Source organism: Tigriopus californicus, chromosome 9, assembly GCF_007210705.1.
Source record: "Tigriopus californicus strain San Diego chromosome 9, Tcal_SD_v2.1, whole genome shotgun sequence".
NCBI lineage: Eukaryota > Metazoa > Arthropoda > Copepoda > Harpacticoida > Harpacticidae > Tigriopus > Tigriopus californicus.
The window spans coordinates 15,729,136-15,749,637 of record NC_081448.1 but is presented as its reverse complement, the minus strand read 5'-3'; the positions used below and the strand labels follow the sequence as shown (position 1 = coordinate 15,749,637).

Here is a 20,502-nt window from a genome sequence, read left to right as displayed (position 1 = left end):
CATTCTTCCAAGCCGACAGCGCCATTACCTCTGTGCATGTGACCCCCTGTAAACTTCCCCAAGATTACCACCTTGAAAATGGAGATCGGCAATTTCAAGTTGGGCTTTCAGTGTGGCTCACGCAACCTCTCAAACTACAAGCTGTCAACTCGGTCCCAGCTGCCACGGCCAGATTGGTGAGTAACGTTTACACTAGCTTACTAGCTAGCATTGTGTAATTGGCTCTTGATTCTTGAGTGGTTGAGCCTGATCCCAGAAAGAGTCCAAGATGGAGGCCACACAACGCCCCACCACCGCTTTCTAATTGTACCATTGTGTGGTCGCGCGGTCCTCATCTGGAGAAAATCATTGGCCCGCCCCATGGAGACCATGGACACCATGTAAACTCGGCTTCCGAAGCTCGTCCGCTTTTCCAGCCCCCACCCACCTCTCACTTCGATTGAGGTCCTGGACTGACCGTGGACTGACCGTGGACAGACCGTGGACGGGTGGAGTGGGCCTGGCTGAGCATGGAGGAAGCCATGGCCGGCTCGACCGGAAGTGCGTCGTCTTCGGTCTCACCGCCGGCGCCGCAGTGGTGGGCCACCCACCTTTACGACTGTTTGTACGGGGATTTGGACGAGGCCACGCAGAATCTGGACCTGGAGGAACTGGCCCGTCAAGTGCAAGCGGGCCAAGCTCAAGTGGGCGCGCTCCAAGCGCGATTAGCCGAGGCCCAAGACCAGCAGCGCGATCAAGCCGAAATCCACCGCCGCACCATCCAACATCTGGAAGGCCAGGCCCAATTGGCCGTCCAATCCCACGCCTCCCTCCTGCTCACGGCTCGGGCTGAACTCAACCGCAAAAACGACCGCATCCGTGAACTCACCGACACGCTGGATCGCTTCATGCTCAAGAAATGTGACAAGGTTGGACTGCTGGACCAGATGCGGGCCCTGCTCCACGAGTACTACGCCCAATTGATACCCGAACGCGACTGCATCACGCTCGCCGTACCGGACTCGGTCTCCTGCGTCAGCCACAATCCGCGCCAGACACGCCCGGCCCGGCCCCACCCGGCCGAGCCCGAGGCGCCCTATCAGACGGAAGTCAAGCTCCAGCGCTCCGGTCAATACAATGTTCTGTCCATGGGTTCGCACTCCATCGCTTGGCACATCCAGGGCTGTCGGCCGGCCAAGCCACCCAAGACGTTACGCCTCAAGAGTCGTCCGCCCACCGCCCCGCTCAAACCTACCCTGGCGCCGGCCCCGGCCCCGGCCCTGTTCTTAACCCCAGTCGTATCGTTCGAGCCGACCAACCCGAAATCTCTGGTCCGTGAGACCGTCTCGTTGGAGGCCGATTCGGTGGCCCACCGCTCATCCTCCCGTGATACTCAGCCCCATCGGCCGCCCTGCCCAACGGATCGGCCTCGTTCTTGCCCGGCTGTTCCCAGGCATGCGGTCCCAACTGAGCCCCGGTCTTCGGCTAGTGTCATGCCCCTCGACGGGCCTCATGCCCCATTAGGTCACGTTGTGCCACCCGCAGGTTCTCATACCCAACCCGCCTGCGGGAGTCATCCGCTCGCCAATCCATCCCAGCCTACGTCACGTGAAGAAGAAAAATTTGACAGTGCCAATGGGAAAGAAGCCTGGCCCATTCCCATGATGCCCGAAAAGAATTCGACGGTGCCATCCCACCCCATCTCGTCCCAGCCTGGTCCATCGAAGAAAGCGCGTCTAGCGAGCCTCCCAAGCATCACGCCTAAGAGCGCACCCATGTCCAGTGAGAAACTTGCGCCTTCGAAAGACAGAGTGTCTAGGTCCCAAGATTCAGATTCGATCGACCAAGAGTTCAAAACCGAGAAACTCACATCCACTCGGTTATCCTCGAGCCAGCGCTCAAGTCCGGGCTCGGCCTCGTCGTCATCCAGAGCCAACTCGAAAAAAGGGCTCGAAAGAAGCCAGAAGGATGTCGGCCCAGATATCAACATGTGCAAAGTAACCCGTCCCCCTGTCCATGTCAAGTCAGAGGCTCTGCCTGTAGAACCAGAATCGAGACCTAAGACCAGAGATCAGCCACAGGCTCCGCTCGAAACAAGTGCCAAGAAAGACGAGAAGGTGCCCTTTCCCGAAGATTTAGAAGATGGCGAAATCACTTCCAGTGAAGAAGAGACCCAGAAAAATCCGAAACATGGAGGAAAAGTCGCCAGACCGAGGTCCCAGACGGCCGTAGGTGCCAGGAGTAGAGAGAGAACACTCAAACCACCGATTACTACCTCGTCATCGCCATCATCCTCTTTTGCTCAATCATTGTTGCCATCGTCATCTGCACGATCCGAAAGATACAAAGAAACGTTGGACAAGTCGTCGTTGTCGCGTAAGAGGGCTCACTCACCTCGTTCCCATTCCTCAAGCAGTTGTTCCAGCTCCAAACGGAGCTCTCGACGTTCTGGAAGGTCTCCCAAACGATTGAGGCATGACCATCATTCTTCGTCACGACGCACCTCGCGCGAGTCCAGTTCAAGTCGAACCAAACACAAATCCTCATCTTCAGAGAGATCCTCCGAGGGCCTAGAACATAGGGGGGAGCATAAGGATCATAAAACGACAAAATCATCCAAGACAATTGAGCGACCCAGAAAATCCGTTGTGGTCACCTCGTCCAAAGCCCAAGCGAGCGTTCCAAATGGAGCTGGAGGAGAACAAGAAAGAGGACGAGCTGTGGAAGAAGGGTCTCAAGGGGAGCAACCGCAACAACACATCCGGTCTTCAACAACAATGACCATGGCCAAGACGACGAATAGAATTACCAGTCAAGTGGGGGCAGAGTCGTGGTCCAAAACGTTGACTAAGGTCGTTGATCGAGAAATCCGTCCCGAAAATAAGTCTGTTTCCTCCTCACCCAAAGGTGGTAAAGCCCCTCGCCAATTAGACGAGAAATTAGTGTCTCAAAAGCCATCCATCCAAAATACAAGTGTTCTTCCGCCCGAGTCATTATCCTCTGTTCCCGCCCGTTCCACTGGGAGCAACGTTGTCACTCCCAAAGCAACAAACACTCAGGATCCATCGAAGATGAAGATCATAAATAAAGAGAAGAAGGAGCTTGAGCTGCAATCGAAGGAGGGGAATGAACCAGGAAATAATGAGGCGCCAACGGAAACGGGGTTAAAGATCAAACTTCCTCTCTCAACGACGCGATCTTCCACCTCTACCTCCATCTTCACCTCCACTAAGTCCAGTTTGAATGAGGTCAAGAAGACCTCCACGGAGAAGAGTCAATTGAGTCAATACCTCTTTGGGGAATCAGAGACCGAAAGCCAAGGCATTTCTCCTCGAAAAGAACATTTCGAAGGCACAAAAGGAACCTTGGGTGACGGGAAATCCAACAAGCCCCAGGGAGTCCAGGATCAGGACGGGATGGATATGACAGATATGAACACGGTCGATATCGACTCTCTTATTGAAGAGAAAACGAGCCAATTCCAATCGTTGGCCAAAAAAGCCGATCACATTTACCAGCGCATCCTTACGTCGGACGCGGAAGATCATCATGAGCGCAAAGACTCTTCTCCAAAAGACAAACACGACTCGCGGGAGGAACTCTTGGCCCAAGCATCGTTCGACGTTTCAACGGAGCACCCTTGTAGCAGCCCGCCAAGTGAAAACGATGCGTGCTACAATCCGGTATCCTCTCCATCCAGGTTAAGAGGTTAGTTGGGTTGGGTTGACGAGGAGACATCTGGCGTCTTTTTGGGTGCTTGCCCAGCCTTTTTTTTCTCTCCGGTCCTGATCTTACACACATACATATCATAATTGAATGCACGTATCTTTTAGATTCAGTGCCACTCCCCACGTACGGTTCCAATCGAAAACGTCGAATTACCCAGGAAAAGATTGACTTCACTTCCCCCGTGGGGATCGCGTCGCTCTTGAAAGAGGTCACGGAGGGAGCTCATCTGGGCACGGGCAATGTCATAATGACTCCCAAATCGGGTAGATCGAGATCCAGCTCAATGTCGTCAAACACCGGGGTTCCTCCATCAGGGGTAAGTTTCCAAAACACGAATGATGTTCCGTCGTATCTGCTCATGGTCAGGTTTCTTCGGTTCAACAGGGATGCTTGAGAATTACACCATTCCACTGCGGATGAGTGCGTTGTACTAATGTTTTGTGCTTAAAACAAGTTGTTTTCTCATTTGAAAAGGCTTGTCAAAAAGCGAGACAAACACTTGATTCGTAAATGGTTAGGATTACTGCGAGATTGATTGAACTAATTGCCGATATGACAAAGACCATCTGGCCCTTGCAGACCACGCCCAGAAGCTCCCGATCATCTCCAGCACATGCTCGAAGCTCGGTTGTTGATCGAAGTACTCCCTTCCAAGGCTGTGTTCTCTTTCCCGAAAGCCGTGATAGCCCTGCAGACCCTTGTCGTCAACTCTCCATCCTCGATCCCCCGCCACCTCTGGAAGGGAACTCAATGGAGAAGAAAGAGAGTGATCCAGCTCAGATCATGGACGACAACGCGAACATGGGCCACGAAGATGTACTAGACCAAAAGAATAATGATGGACACCCGGACAACGGAACGGTCCACGAACCTCCCAGACCAGCAGCCCCGGAGGAGATGGTGTCAGTTTTGAAGAATGATCTCGATCTATCGGATGCGAGCCATGAAATGACCCCTGGCTCAAGCCTCGCCACCGTCATCACCGCTACATCAACAACAACTAAACCAACACCAGTACCAATAACAACATCAATAACAACAACAACAACAACAACATCAGCAGCAGCAGCATCATCAGCAGCAGCAGTCGCCAGAGAGAATGTTATTGTTGATCCATCGCCCACTAATACACAAACACCGAAGGAATCGGTTTCAAATACACCAATCATTGCTCAAGCCTTGTCATCATCCCATTCGTCAGGGACGGGATCGAACCACGGATCGGACCCCACTGAAGACGCAAGTGAAGGCACAAGTGGAAATGCAAGGGAACGTCGCCTTAGAAAGAAGAAGGCCAAACAAGAAAAGGCAGAGAAGAAGAAGCTAAAGAAAGCTGCCAAGAAAGAGCAAAAGCGCCTTCGAAAGATTGAAAAGAAGGTCAACAAACGCTTGAAGAAGGAGAAGAGCCGAAATACATTTGTCATTAAGTCCAAAGCTGACCAGATTTGCATTTACAGTCACGATTGAGAGCAGGCCTTCTTAACTTACTTACATTGATGCAATATTGTTTAAACATTCGTCGCTCAATTTTCTGATGAATCTCCCTGATAGTACGTACGTACGTACGGCGTCGAAATAGACGGTACAAACAAACCAAGTTGGCTCCTTACTTCCTCCTTTTTTGGTTATCACATTCATCAAACATGAACAGTTTCACAGTGTGACTGGACCCTAAGTTTGAGGATCCAGCTTAAGGACCTCAATGGCGTGTTGGTAGAACTCTTGAAAGAAAGTCCCATTGCTCAACATAACGGGCATGGGCTCGCCGGGTGAGCTTTTGTTGCCCCGGTGGCCAAAGGGCCCAATCGGGATGTCGTAGTCCAACTCTTGACGCCACAGTTCCTGAAACCACGGGGCACCCTCATGGTATTGAATCTCATAGAGACACAGCAACTCCTGGTCCGGTTCAACCTTCTCCGTGGTTCGGACCGCCGGAATGGTGCCAAACCGAGGATGATCCATGGCATGAAACATGCAATTCCACGCCGAAAAACTGTGGTTGATCTTATGGCCGAGGGTTGCTCGATATTTGGACGTGTCTCGGCCAAACTCTGACGGCAAGTAGATCACCTCTTTGTCGTTAACCTTGATCCAATACTCGGGATCGATGGGTTTCGTGGAGTTCCATTCATTGAAGGACATTCGGAGACCGCCAAAAAAGGACACTACCGTATTCGAGGGGATTTCTTTCTTGGCGAAGAGACCCTCTCCTGCCTTGGCCGACACTTGGGAGGCTTTCACGTAGACCCATATTTCTTCGGTACTGTCGGCTACCAAAGGATCCGTGAGCTCGTCAGTCGTATCGGAGGGGGCGACGAAGCGGTAAACTGGACCATGGGCGGGGCCGAAGGTGGGCACTGCCACCCCATTTTGGATGGTGTGGCCAATGACAGGGGCCACTTGACCCGCCATCATTTTTCCCTCTTGAAAGCTGCCCACATACCCGGTCTCCAAATCCTGATTGATGTAGGCTCCCTCATTGGTGGTGAAGGTGGACGATCGCTGAAAGTCGCCAAACAGAAAGGACCCTCCAATTTGAAACTTCCAGCCGGGCCCGTTGATGTAGCCATTCTTGTATGTGCCAAAGAACTCGACTTCGGCAATTTGATCGTCTTTCGACATGGTGGATCCGGAGAGAATGACGTCCTCCACGATCCGACCAATGAATCTCTTTCGACGGCCTTTAGTGAAGGGTCGTTCCAGGTAGCGAACAACGCCATGCCAAACGCCTTCTTTGGTCAAGCCTTCCCAAACGGTTCCATCCGTGAAGCTCACTTTGGCCAGCCCGTTGAGCACGCCCGAGCTGAAGTGGCCATGAATGCTTTGGATCTTTTTCACATGGCCCAATCGGAATGGAAGGGCGTCGTAGGTCAACATCTCGTTTAGATAGGCCTCTATTTGCAATTCGTTGGAGGGCATGGTGGTAGTAGTAGCATTTTGTGTGTCAGTCTCTTCTGAACTGTTCGAGGCTAGAGGCATAACGTCTTTGCGACGGTACTCGCTGACAATCTTCATGACACCTTGGCCGGTGAGAACGGAACCACGTTGTCCGCCTTCAAATATGGCCTTGGATGGACCGTCTAAGGTGGTAACGGACAGGAATGGCTTTTGGCTGGGATCGCCATTGAGACGGAACAAGATTTCGGCATTACTCAAATCCACTGGATCAGGATCCACTTGGAACCGAGTGTCCAGCTTTTCCTTCTCGTTGGCTGCAATCTCAAAGAAACGAATGAGTTTGGCTACGGTGGCCTTGGTCTTGCCCAGAATTTGGAGGTCGTAGTCGAAGGTTTCCCCGAAGGGCTCAAACTGGGGAATGGCCAAACAATTGCGATAGATGATGTGTGTCAATTTGGCTTGTCGGGCTTGCAACATCATGTCGTCGTCGTCGAGTGGACCATACAAATACATCCATGTCTGATTATTGGGAACAACCACCAGCAACTGGTTTTGGTCTTGGTCCCGCAAAACTTTGACCTCATTGTCCCTGAGTTCCCAATGAATGGAGTGGGGTTGGCCGCGGTGCATAAATTTCAGTCCGTACAACCGCTTCTCCAACTTAGGCCGGCCCGTTATCGGATCCATTTCATCGCCAAACTCTCTCACAAGACCGGCCATGACCCCCGAGTTGACGGTGACCTTGTGTTGTCGCCCGTCAAAATAGGTGATTTCCGCTTCCCCTTGTACGATGCCCTCAATGAACCAGCCCTCAATGGATTCAATGTCTGCATCCACTAAAAGGCATCGACCCGTTTTCATTCCGAAATCATACCCATGAGGTGGGCTGGAGTGCTTCGTGAACGATAATTTTCCTTTACCGTGGAAGATGCGGTTCTTGCCTTTGGCACCTTGGTAACGATACTTCCATGTAGCACCTTCCATTTTGCAGTCCGTTACCTCGAATATTGGCTTGACCTCGTCCTCAGTGATGCCTCCCGTTTTCGACGAGGTCTCCTCTTGGATCAAATTGTGATCCTGGCACAAGATCTCGTCACTTTTGCGCTCTACAGCCATCTTTTTGAACCAATTGGTCAGCTCAATGCTCAGACACTCATGTTTATCAATGCAGGTTCCTTCCTCCCCGGGGGCATCATTGGTTCTTAGGGAGGATACTTGTTGACGGTCAAGTGGTGCCTCCTCATTTCCCCAGACAAGGATTGTGCTCCCCAATCCGCAGATGAGCCCCATTCGGTACCACCACACTATGGCCTTCATGGCGCCTTTGGCCTCCCCGATTAAGTGCCGCCAATAGGAAACTGCCAGAAAGGCATTCAGGAGACACTTCAAATAACTAAAGCCGCGTTTGATCCAATGTGTTTTTCCTGATTTTGTCAGATGGTCCAGGAAGCTACAATATAATTCTGTCACCCCGGAATGTTGCTGAGTGTTCTCCTTCGTACTCTCCCATTGAGCACTTCCAGGTAAGAAAAAAGCCCCTTGGTTGTCGTATGTATAAGGTGAGCTCTGAGTAATTTCGGTGTAGCGGCAGTGCCTTCACCAACCCTCCACCAACCCCCCCCCCACTGAAATGCGTACCGCTCACTGCTCGCTCGCTTGCTGGTCCCACTTCTCGACGGGCAAAAGCCAAAACGAGAATTAGAAGCAACATCATCGTGCACCTCGCTCGAAACGTGCTCGGTTGATTGATTGTACTCAGCAACATTTCCATGTGCGAGGTACTGTGCAGCATTAGAATCATACTTGCGATGAATGGGTGAAGTACAACCAACCAAGTCAATAATGGGTCGGCGACCTGAATTCACGAACATAGCATTGAAAGCATATTAATTACCTTCAGAAAGCCATCGCTGTTTAGGCGAATCAGGAGTATTCCCTATACAAAATTTAATCATGTCAATATGTGAGATAGTAGTACAAGTTATGGTCGTGGTCAGGCATTCCGACATTTTTGGTAGTAGTGAACAATTTTGTGCCATATCAAGCTTGAAAGAAGTGTCTGTCTGTATGTATGTAGGAGGAGGGGCTCTGCTTTGGGTCAAATAAAAAGACCTAGACAGATCCGCCTTCATGCATTTTGTTGTGTCCGAAGTATTAGATAATCAGTGTAGTCAATGGGTAGGAGGATCCTATCATATTCACAAATACACACATTTTCGACAAGGACGTGCATTGGTCTCCATCTGATGCATCAAAACAACCTCATTGAGGAATTACTTCAATATTTTGGTGACTCTGTTGACTTATCAGTTTGCTACGTGCTTGACAACCAGGGTTCATTCGCCGATCATTCCTACAAAATGTGTGTTTGTTGATTACTTCATTGGACATCAGCGGAGCTAGGGCGATTTTTCTTTTTGTCACAGCTCTTTAACAGATGCGTCAATGTAAACCTCTTTCATAAAATTCATAATTACCTATTTTTAAAACTCTAGACTTTTTACTACATAAACCAGCAACTCTCGATATTTTCATTCAAAGTAAGATAGTTAAAGAAAAAATATTTTTTTTTCCTTCCAAATCGCTTTTTCTTAACGTTTGGTAGTGTCTCTTATAACTTTTGGGCATCTGAAGTATTTTTATTCCAAAGTGGCCTAGCTTCTCCAATTGCCATGTCCAATCCTCCTGTTAAAAGTATCCTTGTAGCGGTATACGTAGTACTACTGGATGTCTGAGCCTGGAGTGGTCCACCCGAAATACTCGAAAAGATTTATAATTCAAAGGCTTTAGTTGCAATTTGTGAAGCCAAAAAAAGGGAAATGCTTAGATCGGGAAGTAAGTTAGTCATCATCTTCAACCTGATGTTGAAGTTTCGTGTTTGCTTGTTTGTTAGGAAAAAATGATGGAGTGTCCTATTGAGTGAGCGGCTTTGGGTCTCCGTATACGTACAGTTTACATACGTACGTAGACTAATATGAAAGCCGGAACCACATGCTTTGATGATCAACTCGCCTAGCAATAAACAGTTGAAGGTAGATGCATTGGAACCAATCCGTTCAACCAGTACGGATCTCAACTTAGGAACAAGTGAAATAACAACTCCTTTCCACAAACACTCAGCCCAAAAGACGCAGAGAAACGAGAGAGAGAAAGCGAGACCGAGGCGGCGAATTGAAGCGCGGAACCCAGGCTAGAAGCACACCAACCACACGAAAGAGACATTTGGGTGCCTTGAAACCACGATAATAACACTAAGCTATCCAGCTCAACCTTCACCTACCATTTCAGTACCGTCCTAAATACCGAATCAACCACACGTTGGTCAATCGAGTCTTGGAAGATAATGACCGAGATCGACGATTTCTTGGACGACTTGGAGCACGTTCACATCCTATCAGGATTACCAGGAGAAGATGAAACACAGGTTGACCCTCAATTCTGGAACCTGGAAGATCACTGGCAAGAGTGGGATTACATTTGGCCACTACTCAACGACCAGGAGAATGCCACCGAGGAGTTGTCCGCCCTGGACCTGGATTTGGATCTCCAGACCTTCCTCGAGAACTTCCGCCACAAGATCCACGGCCACAATCCAGAAAACACGCTGGCGTTCTACCTCATCTCAGTGGCCTACATTGTGGTGATTCTTTTTGGCGTGTCAGGGAACATTCTGGTGATTGTGGCTGTGATGAGCAAATCGGCCATGCGGAACACGCACAACTTCTTGATCGCCACCTTGGCCATTTCCGACCTCTTCCTGTGCTGCGTCTCCTTGCCCATCACGCTTTGGGAGCTGTTCCATGAGCGTTGGCCCTTTGGACCGGACACTTTGGTGTTGTGCCAGGCCATTGTGTGTGCCCAAGTGATCCCGGTGTTCATGTCCTCAATGGCCATTGGAGGAATTGCCTGGGACCGGTATCGTTCCGTGGTACAAAATAAGATGTAAGGCTACATTCTCAATCATTCGTAAAGTACTCGTACATATATTCATCCCAGCTTTGATAATGTCTGACTCACGTGAATGAAACCTCTCAAGGATGGCAGCTACTGTGTGTGGCAGGCAAACGTCATGAATACATCTTCGATTTACGATGAAGCAGAACCAGACAAGATTTCTGCACGTCTATTTAGTGCTGGTACATCCATACTAGTATCAAAGTTAATCATTACTAAAGAATGGAATGATTTTTTTGAGAAAAATATGTATTTCTTTTCCAGTAGCGGTTGATAAGTACTTGACGTCTTATTTATGTCAATAATTTTCTAAAATTTGAACTCAATTTCTTAATATTTGCTATTGCAATTGAAGCACCAAGGAAAAAATTGACTAGCCTTGGAAACAATCTATTTAGATATTATATTATTATCAATATTTTTCTACCAAATTTTTGTAGTTTTGATTTGTAGTGCTAATTGCACGAGCATCTCTTAAAACGGAAGGCAAACACGTGCTAACTGAAAAACAACTTTAGTATCGAACGAAAGAGAAAGGGGTATTAGTTGATGGATGACGCTCTCAATAGGAAATCATTCTGCTAAAGGAAGCACTTATGACGTACCTAATGGCCAACCAGATCTGTTTTAGTCACATCCTGGCTAGAATGCGCCTCATTGAGCAGTACACCATGTTCACACAACGTTCTCATACATCCACAAACAATTTATATACCCTTAAGAGTCCCAAATGCTCGTATTTTACGTTTGTTCTCTTTATTGGATGGATACATGTTTTCTTCGAATGGCACCGTAGCGCTCACTGCTTTAAAAAGGTCCTTATCAGACCAAATCAGTATCCAAAGCAATTGCCGGCCACAATCGACCATATGCTTTAAGGTTGTAAGTACGTATGGTGTACCATGGAGTGAGTACTCTTTGGGAGAACCAACCTTAATTCTGAATCAGCACACTAACATGTTTTCTTTTCGTATTAGGAACTTTTAGAAAGAATACAAAGATAAAAAAAGCGTGCTTATTCATTTCATCCAAACATGTTATCTACATCTATGAATTAATTTGAGTTATGTCAGCCCTTTGTTTATTCTCTGCCTATTTCGAACTAAGAACCTTTCTTGTCAAATAACCCATGGATGGCAATCGCCACATAAGGTGACTCTTTTTTAAAATAAGTTCATAGCTCTGCATTTCTTGTGTATTTCACTCAGCTACTATTCCCTACCTCCTCAAAACGGCTTGGCCAAAACGCACTGTCGAGCCAAACAGAGGGAACAGCCGCTAAGGACTAGATTTGTTTGCTCTCTGTCAATGCATTACTTATCCATCATTAACGTAATCTTTACTCTTTGAAGCTATTTCTCTCGCTTTTTCATTATCTGAATAGATCAGCCCGTTTACTAATGACGCACTTCATTGTCTTGATTCATTAAACTACCATATCAGCAACTGACATAAATTTCAATATTTAATGCCGCATCGTATGGCCAGTCATCAAACATCACGGCATTGTGGTATATCACTAAAATAAAAAGAGATTGAATTATTATCCATGTGTTTTGCTCCGTTCGAATCACATAATCACACCCTTAGAGGCCAAGCCAGCCACTTCTTTTATTCCAAAAGGATTGGAGGTGAGCAATCCGACCAGTCGCTTTAGCTGCTGTTTTATACTCGACCAATGAGTTTATTCATTTAAATGAAAATACAGAATGCCCCTCTCCACGTACTCAAAGAACTCTCAAGTCTGGGAGAGTGTTCCGAGAAGGCGTCAAATCGGAATCTGATTAAACGTCATTTAATCACTCTCAGTCATTCTAAACGAAACGACTCACCAAGCAACATTTGACATTTCTTTTATGAAAATCGGTTTTCGAGGGTAGAACCATGACTCTAAACTAGCCGCCACTGTTGGAAACTTTTTTACATGGCAATCTGCTCACAAGTGGGTGGAAAATAATTTTCTAGCCACTAGCGGAGAGAAAGCAGATTTCAACGCGTGAAAACCCGTTATCACAAAAGAAAGCTGCGTATTTTACGGACGTCATTACTTTTGAATAGTGTTTATTTAAGTTTAGATTGAATAAAATTGACATGGTCAACACTTTCAACTTACTTGTAGTACTTTAATGCCTTCACGTTTGAAGATTTGCTCGGACAAGCTCTCGCTCTTCTCTTCAAACTCGTTAGGCTGAAAAGGCGAACTTTTCAAAGGTGTATTGGCCATAGCCACTTTCTTGAAGCCTCATTTTCATAAAGTGCATGCGGAAAAAGCAACTGCCCTTGAATAAATAGCTATACCTTATATTTCTGGAGAGGCTAAATGCTTCATTGGAAACCGGCCGAAGCTTGGCTAATTACCTGATGTTCAAGGATGGACGATGCTGTTCCCTGTTTTTCCCATCCACTTGGTGGGATTAGGCTAAGACATGAACACCTGGAATATGGACGGGGAGGCTAAGGTCAACCATTAGCCTTTTCGAATTGAGAAAACGGGTTGTATTCTTATTCAAATATGACACGTCCCAGGACTTTGCAATGACATATATTATCTACTATTAGTTTGATCGAACTAATGGGTCGAAAGTTATGCCCCCTCAAAGCTTAGAGCATAAATCTGCACAGAATGATTGAAGCAGCCCTCTTCTGTTAATGAATTCTGCGCAGAGTTATGTTCTTGAAATTTGAGAAGCCATAACTTTTGACCCAGTCGTTTGATTGAGCTGAAAATTGAAACACGTAATCATAAAGAACTTGGACCAGCGACATGTCAAAAAAGCTGCTACGTGTTGCTCTGAATGGGAGTTGTTGAATCTCAATCTTAGCCTCCACGTCCACATTTACAGGCGTTCATAGTTGAGATTAAGCTGCTGGCTTTGAATCTGGCGTTGAGTCTGGCTCTGGCAGAGTAATCATCGTCAGTCAGTTAGCTTATACTTTCGGGATATGGCACGCAAAACGGACACAGAATATTATGCTCCATGGAGCCTGCTCCAAAAAAAGAAAACGACAATCTTCTCACCGTGGCTCCCAATTCTGTCCAGATTATTTTACCTTCACAACTGTAGATCAATGGAATGAATAATAACCTGATTTACATCGGAACATTGCTTTGATTTAATGTGAATTTTCTCATGGCATAACAATGTCACATTTTCCAAATGAACCAGAGGATCGATGAAAAGGGCATCAGTAAAAAACTGGTCAATGGATCGATCAACTCAAAATGCGGCCCATGTTAGGCCTTCACCCACTTCGAATTAGCTGGTTTTATGTTTAAGAGTAGTTGTCTCGTGAATGCCCATCTCCATCCAATGGAACGAAACGCTAACATGGTTGACACTTTATTGGACTATAAAGCTCAAATTGATAGGAATGCTCGACTGTTCGATGTCCCCTTTTTTTACTCACATGGCACCAAATTAGTCATCATTTGAAGGCAGGCGCAATGGACCAAGGTCTTGAGGTGTTTGACTGGTTACCGTCAGGACTGAAAAGCCCCATTGGAGACTTCATGAATCGAGAATCGATTCTGACAAAACTCAGAAGGGCCTTTTTCAATGAGCCAGTGTTTATTACGAGGAGTCATTTACCCGGGGAAACGTTCTATTTTTAAAGGAAAGAGTTCGAAATTCTTGATACGAAAATAACTTGTAATTTAATGGGCCATTACACTTTAATTTTTCCTCTGCAACGAAAAACAAAACTCACGTTGCACTTGTAACTAACCAACCAACCGACCAACTAATTGACCATGTTCCAGCTGGATACTTCCAATCCATCTTCCATTCTATGATTTAAACTCACCCTGCAGTTGAAGCATTTCCTCAAGGCATTATTGTAACATTTTTGTAACATGCCTCAGGTCATCGAAATGGTGGGCTGAAGTGCCGTGGATATTTTTCATATTTGGGTTTGAAATAATCTACGACGATGGAAAGCGATATCTGCACTTGTCGTTGCATTAATGCCAAGACCAAGGCTTTTCGTAACCATTCTACATTTGTTGGTGCTTACTAAATACTCGACTATCTTGAGATCGTCTAAAAGGTTCGATCGTTGGCATCCCCATTCCTCCTGCGAGAAACGTTGCGAAATAACTGCATAAGGGTATCCTCCCAGATCCTCTGCTCGTCTACACAATGTAATTTTTTGAGCATTTGACGCTTGTCCAGAGCATGACTTCTAGTGCAAGTGATTTTCACAAAGAGAGGGTTTATCGTACAAAAGCTAATTGTTCATAAGCCCTGGTAGCCGATAGGCTTGGCTGACTTAATGGGATCGTTGAACCCAAAAACCCAACAATCAGAATCATCCATCACTTAGTAGTTGCTTGCCCGTCTAAACAAATTGCAACACGACTTTACTTTTTTGAGACCAGAATTTGATCAAACGCTCATTGATGAGTGTCCCGCGATGTGACATTCCAAGATATTTCCTCATCCATGCCTTTGTTTGGTAATTTCCAGATCTCCCTTTTCTGGGACGTCAACGATTCTCCTTTGCTTTGGAATGGCCGTGCTCTCGTTGGTCCTTTCGGGTCCACTTCTCTTCACCGCCACTCTGGAACCTTTGGTCAATTTCGAGGTCGATTTGGAGGTGTCGGATATTCTCATTTGCCGCCAAAGCTGGTCCAGCACGGCCAGAGTGGCCTACCGAACAGGAACCTGTTTGTTTCAGTTCATCATACCCATTGGCTTTGTGGTAAGTTTCCTTTACCCATTCATCGCATCCAAACTACCCAAACCAAAAAAAAATAGGATCACATCACGGAGCGAGTGATGGTGGCAAGGGAATACAAGCCAATCCCATTCATCAACTTGATCACGTTTGCATTGCAGATTTACACCAACTCGTGCGTGGTTCTCCGGCTCTCACATCGCCCACCTTCTCAGCATCCCGATTTGAATGAGAGACGTCGACGCACCAACCAAATCATCGTGGGCGTCACCCTCGTGTTCTTTCTATCGTGGCTCCCTCTCAACCTGTTCCGTCTCCTGGCCGAGTTTGGACCACTCTGGATTCACCCCTTGGTGGGGGGCCGCGAAGAATTGATCTTTGGTATGTTGAACCTCTTGGGCGCCACCAACGCTTGCGTCAACCCCATCTTGTACGGGTACTTCAATGAGAACTTTCGGAACGAGTACAGAGACATTTACAAGGCTATGCCTTGGCATCGTCGCCGTTTGTCTTCCCCTTCACCGCACCCAATCTTGTCAACGAGGGATCGTCCCGGTAATGACCCTCTGGGGGAGGTTGTAGTGGTTCATGGATCAGATCAACAAAGGTCGGACACACCTGCTAGCGCTTCGTCGTTATCAACCACGCCTTCTCCGTACTCGACATATCCCAAGTTGTCCCATTCAGAAGATCTCGTCTCAAGCCAAGTTGGTTTTCAATTCCATTCAAACGCATTGGTTCCACCACCGATCCATCCACCCCCGTGTGCGAGAAAATCAAGTTATGGGGGAGACCAAAGCGCCACCACTGCTCCTTCTCCAACAACGACAACAACATTGTCTTGGTGTGACAAAGACGAATGCGTCCAATCATACGCCTCAATGAGCAATTTTGGTTCCCAATCACCCCCAGCCACGTCATCCTCTTTGTCATCCTCCTCATTTACCTCGGCGTCCTCATCTACAATTATGTGGATCCCCAAAGGCTGTGATCGCAGAAAAAGTTCGTCCTCCGCTTTCATCAAAGTCCACCCATGCTCATCATCATCGACCTCATTGTCCAAAGGAGTCGTCGATTGGAGCGGTTCAAGAAGAATTAAGGGTGACACTAATCAGATCTTCGTCGGAGAGAAGACCAAACAGACCGGTGCCAAAAACAGTCCGCGGATCCAAATAGAGCGAGATTTGAAATCAAATATATTTGTACTTTTCTTCCTTCAACAAAACGTGGATGAAACTTCTGTATGAACATTCTAGGTACCTACCTACCTACGTTCGTTTCTCAGGCGTGGGTCAGTATCAAGATCCATATATGTCACTTGAATCAATCAATATATAAAACTGAATGGAGGAAGACCAAAAGAAAAAAAATCACTGATCAATCATTACGTGCGATTGAACGTTCATAGTCATTCGTACAAAATCATGTGAGCGGCCTTCTCGCCAATCATAATACAGGGTGCATTCGTGTGTCCAGAGGTGATCTCGGGCATGATGGAGGCATCGGCCACTCGTAGACCCTGGACTCCATGGACCCGCAATTGGTGGTCCACCACAGAGTAGGGATCGTCATAAGGACCCATTCGACATGTGCCCGTATCGTGATGAATGCTGTAGGTGAAGTGCCTGACCACGCATTCCCAGTAGGCATCCGAAAGAAAAGGCAAGTACTTGCAGAATGGATTCGGAACGGGAAACAATTCCGAGCCGAAGTGCTTGAAAGCCGGGGCTTGACCCAATTTCATGGAGACACGAATTCCGTGGATCAGACTTTGGACGTCACGCGGATCGTGGAAGTAATTGGGTTGGATGATAGGTTTGGCATCCGAGTCTCGACTATGCAAAATGATGCGTCCGCGGCTGTGAGGATGCAAGTTGTAAGGGATGAGGGTGAAGCCGTCCTCAAACTGAATTGACTTGTATTGATCGAATTGCTCGTCCCGCAAGTTCAAGGAGCCCCGATAGAGCAGGCCACCCTCAATACTGGGATGCCCCGAGAGCATGAGAATTTCGAGATCAGGCCAAGCCTTGTTCTGCAAACCTGATTTGATGAACCCGAATCCCTCAAAGCCAGAAGGCGAGGAGAGAAACCCCCGCCCGTTCTTGAGATAAGCCACCAAATGAGCCGGATTGGTAATGAACCGCGCGACATTGAAAGAGACGGGCTCCTTGAGGGAGAACACAATGGAGGTCCCGATATGACTTTGCATGCTCATCCCCACGGGCAAGTCTTTGTAAAGCGGAATGTGCAGCTTCTTCAGAAGCCTTTTCGGACCAATGCCAGAGAGCATGAGGATTTGCGGCGAACCAATCGCACCCGCACTCAAGATGACCTCCCTACGACACTTCACACTGGCAATATTGCCAAATCTTTTGTAGATCACGCCTTGCACGCCATATTTGGACAAGACCAGCTTCGTCACTTTGGCATTGAGCAGTATCCTTAGGTTGGGTCGAGACTTGGCATGTCGGAGGAACGACTTGGCTGTACTAAACCGTCTCCCATCACGAGTGGTGGTCTGTGGGACCGTAAAGTGGAACTGAGACTCGCCGTTCACATCGCCATTTGTGTACCCGAGATGACGGGCGGCCTTTTTGAAAGCCCACGCCAATGGCGTCTCGAAGTTGGGGTCACTGACGGGCTGCGGACCACCCACCGAATGATATCGCGAGTCTTGAGCATAATAATGGTTTCCTTGATCTTCAGATTTTCTGAAAAAAGGTAGCACGTCCTCATAGGACCAGCCGTGGTTGCCGAGCTCGGCCCAACGATCAAAATCGGCCTTGTTCCCCCGGTTATAGAGCATGCCGTTAATATTGGAAGAGCCGCCAATGGCTTTACCTCGATGCCAAGAGCATCGGCCGCCTATCATGCCCAGACAGCTCTTCCCATCACTGGCTGACTTGAAATTCCAGTCCATTGAGGTGCCATAAAGGGTAGCCACCATGGCGGGCACATCGGATATGATGGAGCCATCGCCACCGGCCTCAATGAGCAGCACTGATACATGGGGATTTTCTGACAAACGACTGGCTATCACAGCACCGGAAGAACCGCCTCCCACCACAATGTAGTCATAGTGACTGTCTAGAGGCGTGAGAATGTCAAACTGAGGAAGACCCACCGGGTCATCCAGTTCAACCTTGAGGAAAGGCCACAGAAACACTGCTAGGTAGCCAAACACGCCCACCGGACCCAACAAGAAGCCCAGGGGCCCCGGCAAGGTGGTTGACATGTTATTTTGATTATGCCTCGGCTAATCGGCTGATCGGCTGAGGCTCAAGTCGATGGAGTTGTCAAAACAGTCGGAATTTGTTCTTCAAGTAGAAATGAACCCGTTGGTCAGGTTGGCTGAGGCTCCACTTCATGACGCTCTTTGTCCGATTGTTCAAGTGAGTTTGAACTCAAGTTTGCTCTGAACGTTGAACTGTCTTCGTCTGATAATCGTGATTCCTTGCGTAAACCTGCTCTCGGTGATTGACCACATTGATCCTCAAGCGGTATCTCGCGCGGACAATCCCTGTTGGCCGCTTGGAACGAGGCTTCACTCTCTCAAGCTGCCTTCCCAGTGGTGGTATGTCGAAAAGTGGCCATGACGAGCCGAAGCGTTATATCCTGTCTCCCTTGTACTCTACTAGGATGTACTATGCATGCCACTATGCATGCCACCAGGATTTCTGGGATGGCTGATCGTTTGCGTTGGCGTACTCCAGTTTAAAGGGTGCTTTATTCAGAGCCCATCGCGGTTCAATGGAAAAGTAGTTTGCAATCAAAATATTCTCTAGCACTCGAACAGGCAAATGAACAAAATATTCCCAGATAGGCAGGGCGCACTTGAATTACCTTCAAATTGCCTCGGTTTAATAATCCAAGCCAATGAGGCAATGTTCTCTGTCTGCACTACTTTCATGCGTACGAACAGGGTATGCTTGAACTTGGACAAAGTCTGCTAGTCACGTCGCCAATAAATGACAACTGAAACCGTTGAATATGTCTAGAATGGAAGATGATTTTCGTTCTTATGTATCTATTTTCTGTATGCAAATCTCCCTGAACTACCAGGGCTCAAGGCCAATCAAGTTTTGGCAACCAAATTATTGTTGAAAGTGGCCCATGATTGGCTCCTTTCTTCATTTTTGTGTGGACGAAGGAGATCAGAAAATTTCTCTGCCCTCCAAGAGTTCCTAACATTTCCTTCTCCAAGGTCATGTTTCTCTTGTCCTCCCGACCCAAGAACGTACCAACATACGGACAGACGCTCGACGCACGTGGTTGTTGAAGTAGTAGTACTGGTTGTACTATCATCCCCTATAGTGCAGACACTCGGGTGCTGACGAGAACTGAAGTACAGTGAAAACTTTCATTTAGTCCCCTCCCCCCTTCCACAATCTGGTCAGTCCTTGCTTCAAAACAGCTTTGGGACAGAAAACCATGATGGGTAGGGGTGAATTTTGTTCACCTACGAGTACTATCAAACTACTACTGCTAGACAAAAGTCAAAGTGTTCAATTGAGCAGATTGAAGGGCTGCATCATCGCCTAAATCATCATTAAAATCGTCATCATCATCATCTGACGGCATAAGTGAAACGGTATCAGCCATTTTTCGTTCCTTCCATGAAATCCTGAGAAACATGTCGTAATGCGAAAATGACACATGCACAAATGATCACGTTCGAGACAAAGTTTTAGAAGTTTCTCATCACCGAATAGGTCGCTAATCCACAATAGCTTCTATCGTCGTAAGTACGTGGATAGCCGATTAAAAGAGATTCTTAGTCATTGACCGCAGTCTCAAAGTCAAGAGAGATCAAAGCAAAGATATTGTCCAATCAAAGGAAGAGGGCCCTTGAAAGTCATTCATTTCCAAATCTTCTGCATGCGGTTTTTAAACAAGCATAGGATTGGCATTGATTATTGAGCAACGATCTTTTCAAGAGATTGCTTTTTTTTGTTTGATCCAGGACACAAGGAAAAAAGAAACCCAGACTGAATGAAACCTCTTCTTTTTAGGGCCAAGCGATTTATAATTTTCAACGCGATGCAGAGAGAAGCAGAGAGTTTTGGTTTCTAAAATTTGACATGTCATGCTAATTTTGTCCGGTGCGATCACTGTATAAATGCAGGCTAAGCTGTTGATCCATATTCATCTTTTGCATACTTTCTGAATCAATTTATGCTGAGCATCGACCCCTTTTCATTCTGCTCAAAACAATGCGAGGCTGTTATTCGTGTTATGATGTAATGTAAGAATAATCTCCAGGAA

General features: G+C 47.2%; 3 protein-coding genes across 3 annotated transcripts; 1 reads left to right on the top strand and 2 right to left on the bottom strand.

The window, feature by feature from the left end:
• The first annotated feature begins 218 nt into the window (after positions 1-218).
• Positions 219-16,586, top strand: LOC131886805 (uncharacterized). Its single transcript, XM_059235210.1, has 8 exons — positions 219-3,687; positions 3,813-4,024; positions 4,288-5,170; positions 5,846-6,573; positions 7,598-7,677; positions 9,895-10,548; positions 15,027-15,261; positions 15,399-16,586. The coding sequence occupies exons 1-8, from the start codon at positions 510-512 to the stop codon at positions 16,482-16,484; spliced, it is 7,056 nt and encodes a 2,351-aa protein (XP_059091193.1). The 5' UTR covers positions 219-509; the 3' UTR covers positions 16,485-16,586.
• Positions 5,228-8,106, bottom strand: LOC131886102 (uncharacterized). Its single transcript, XM_059234342.1, has one exon. It carries the CDS (start codon positions 7,921-7,923, stop codon positions 5,380-5,382), a length of 2,544 nt encoding a protein of 847 aa, XP_059090325.1. The 5' UTR covers positions 7,924-8,106; the 3' UTR covers positions 5,228-5,379.
• On the bottom strand, positions 16,411-18,910 carry LOC131886103 (glucose dehydrogenase [FAD, quinone]-like). Its single transcript, XM_059234343.1, has one exon. It carries the CDS (start codon positions 18,470-18,472, stop codon positions 16,646-16,648), a length of 1,827 nt encoding a protein of 608 aa, XP_059090326.1. The 5' UTR covers positions 18,473-18,910; the 3' UTR covers positions 16,411-16,645.
• Positions 18,911-20,502: the final 1,592 nt, after the last annotated feature.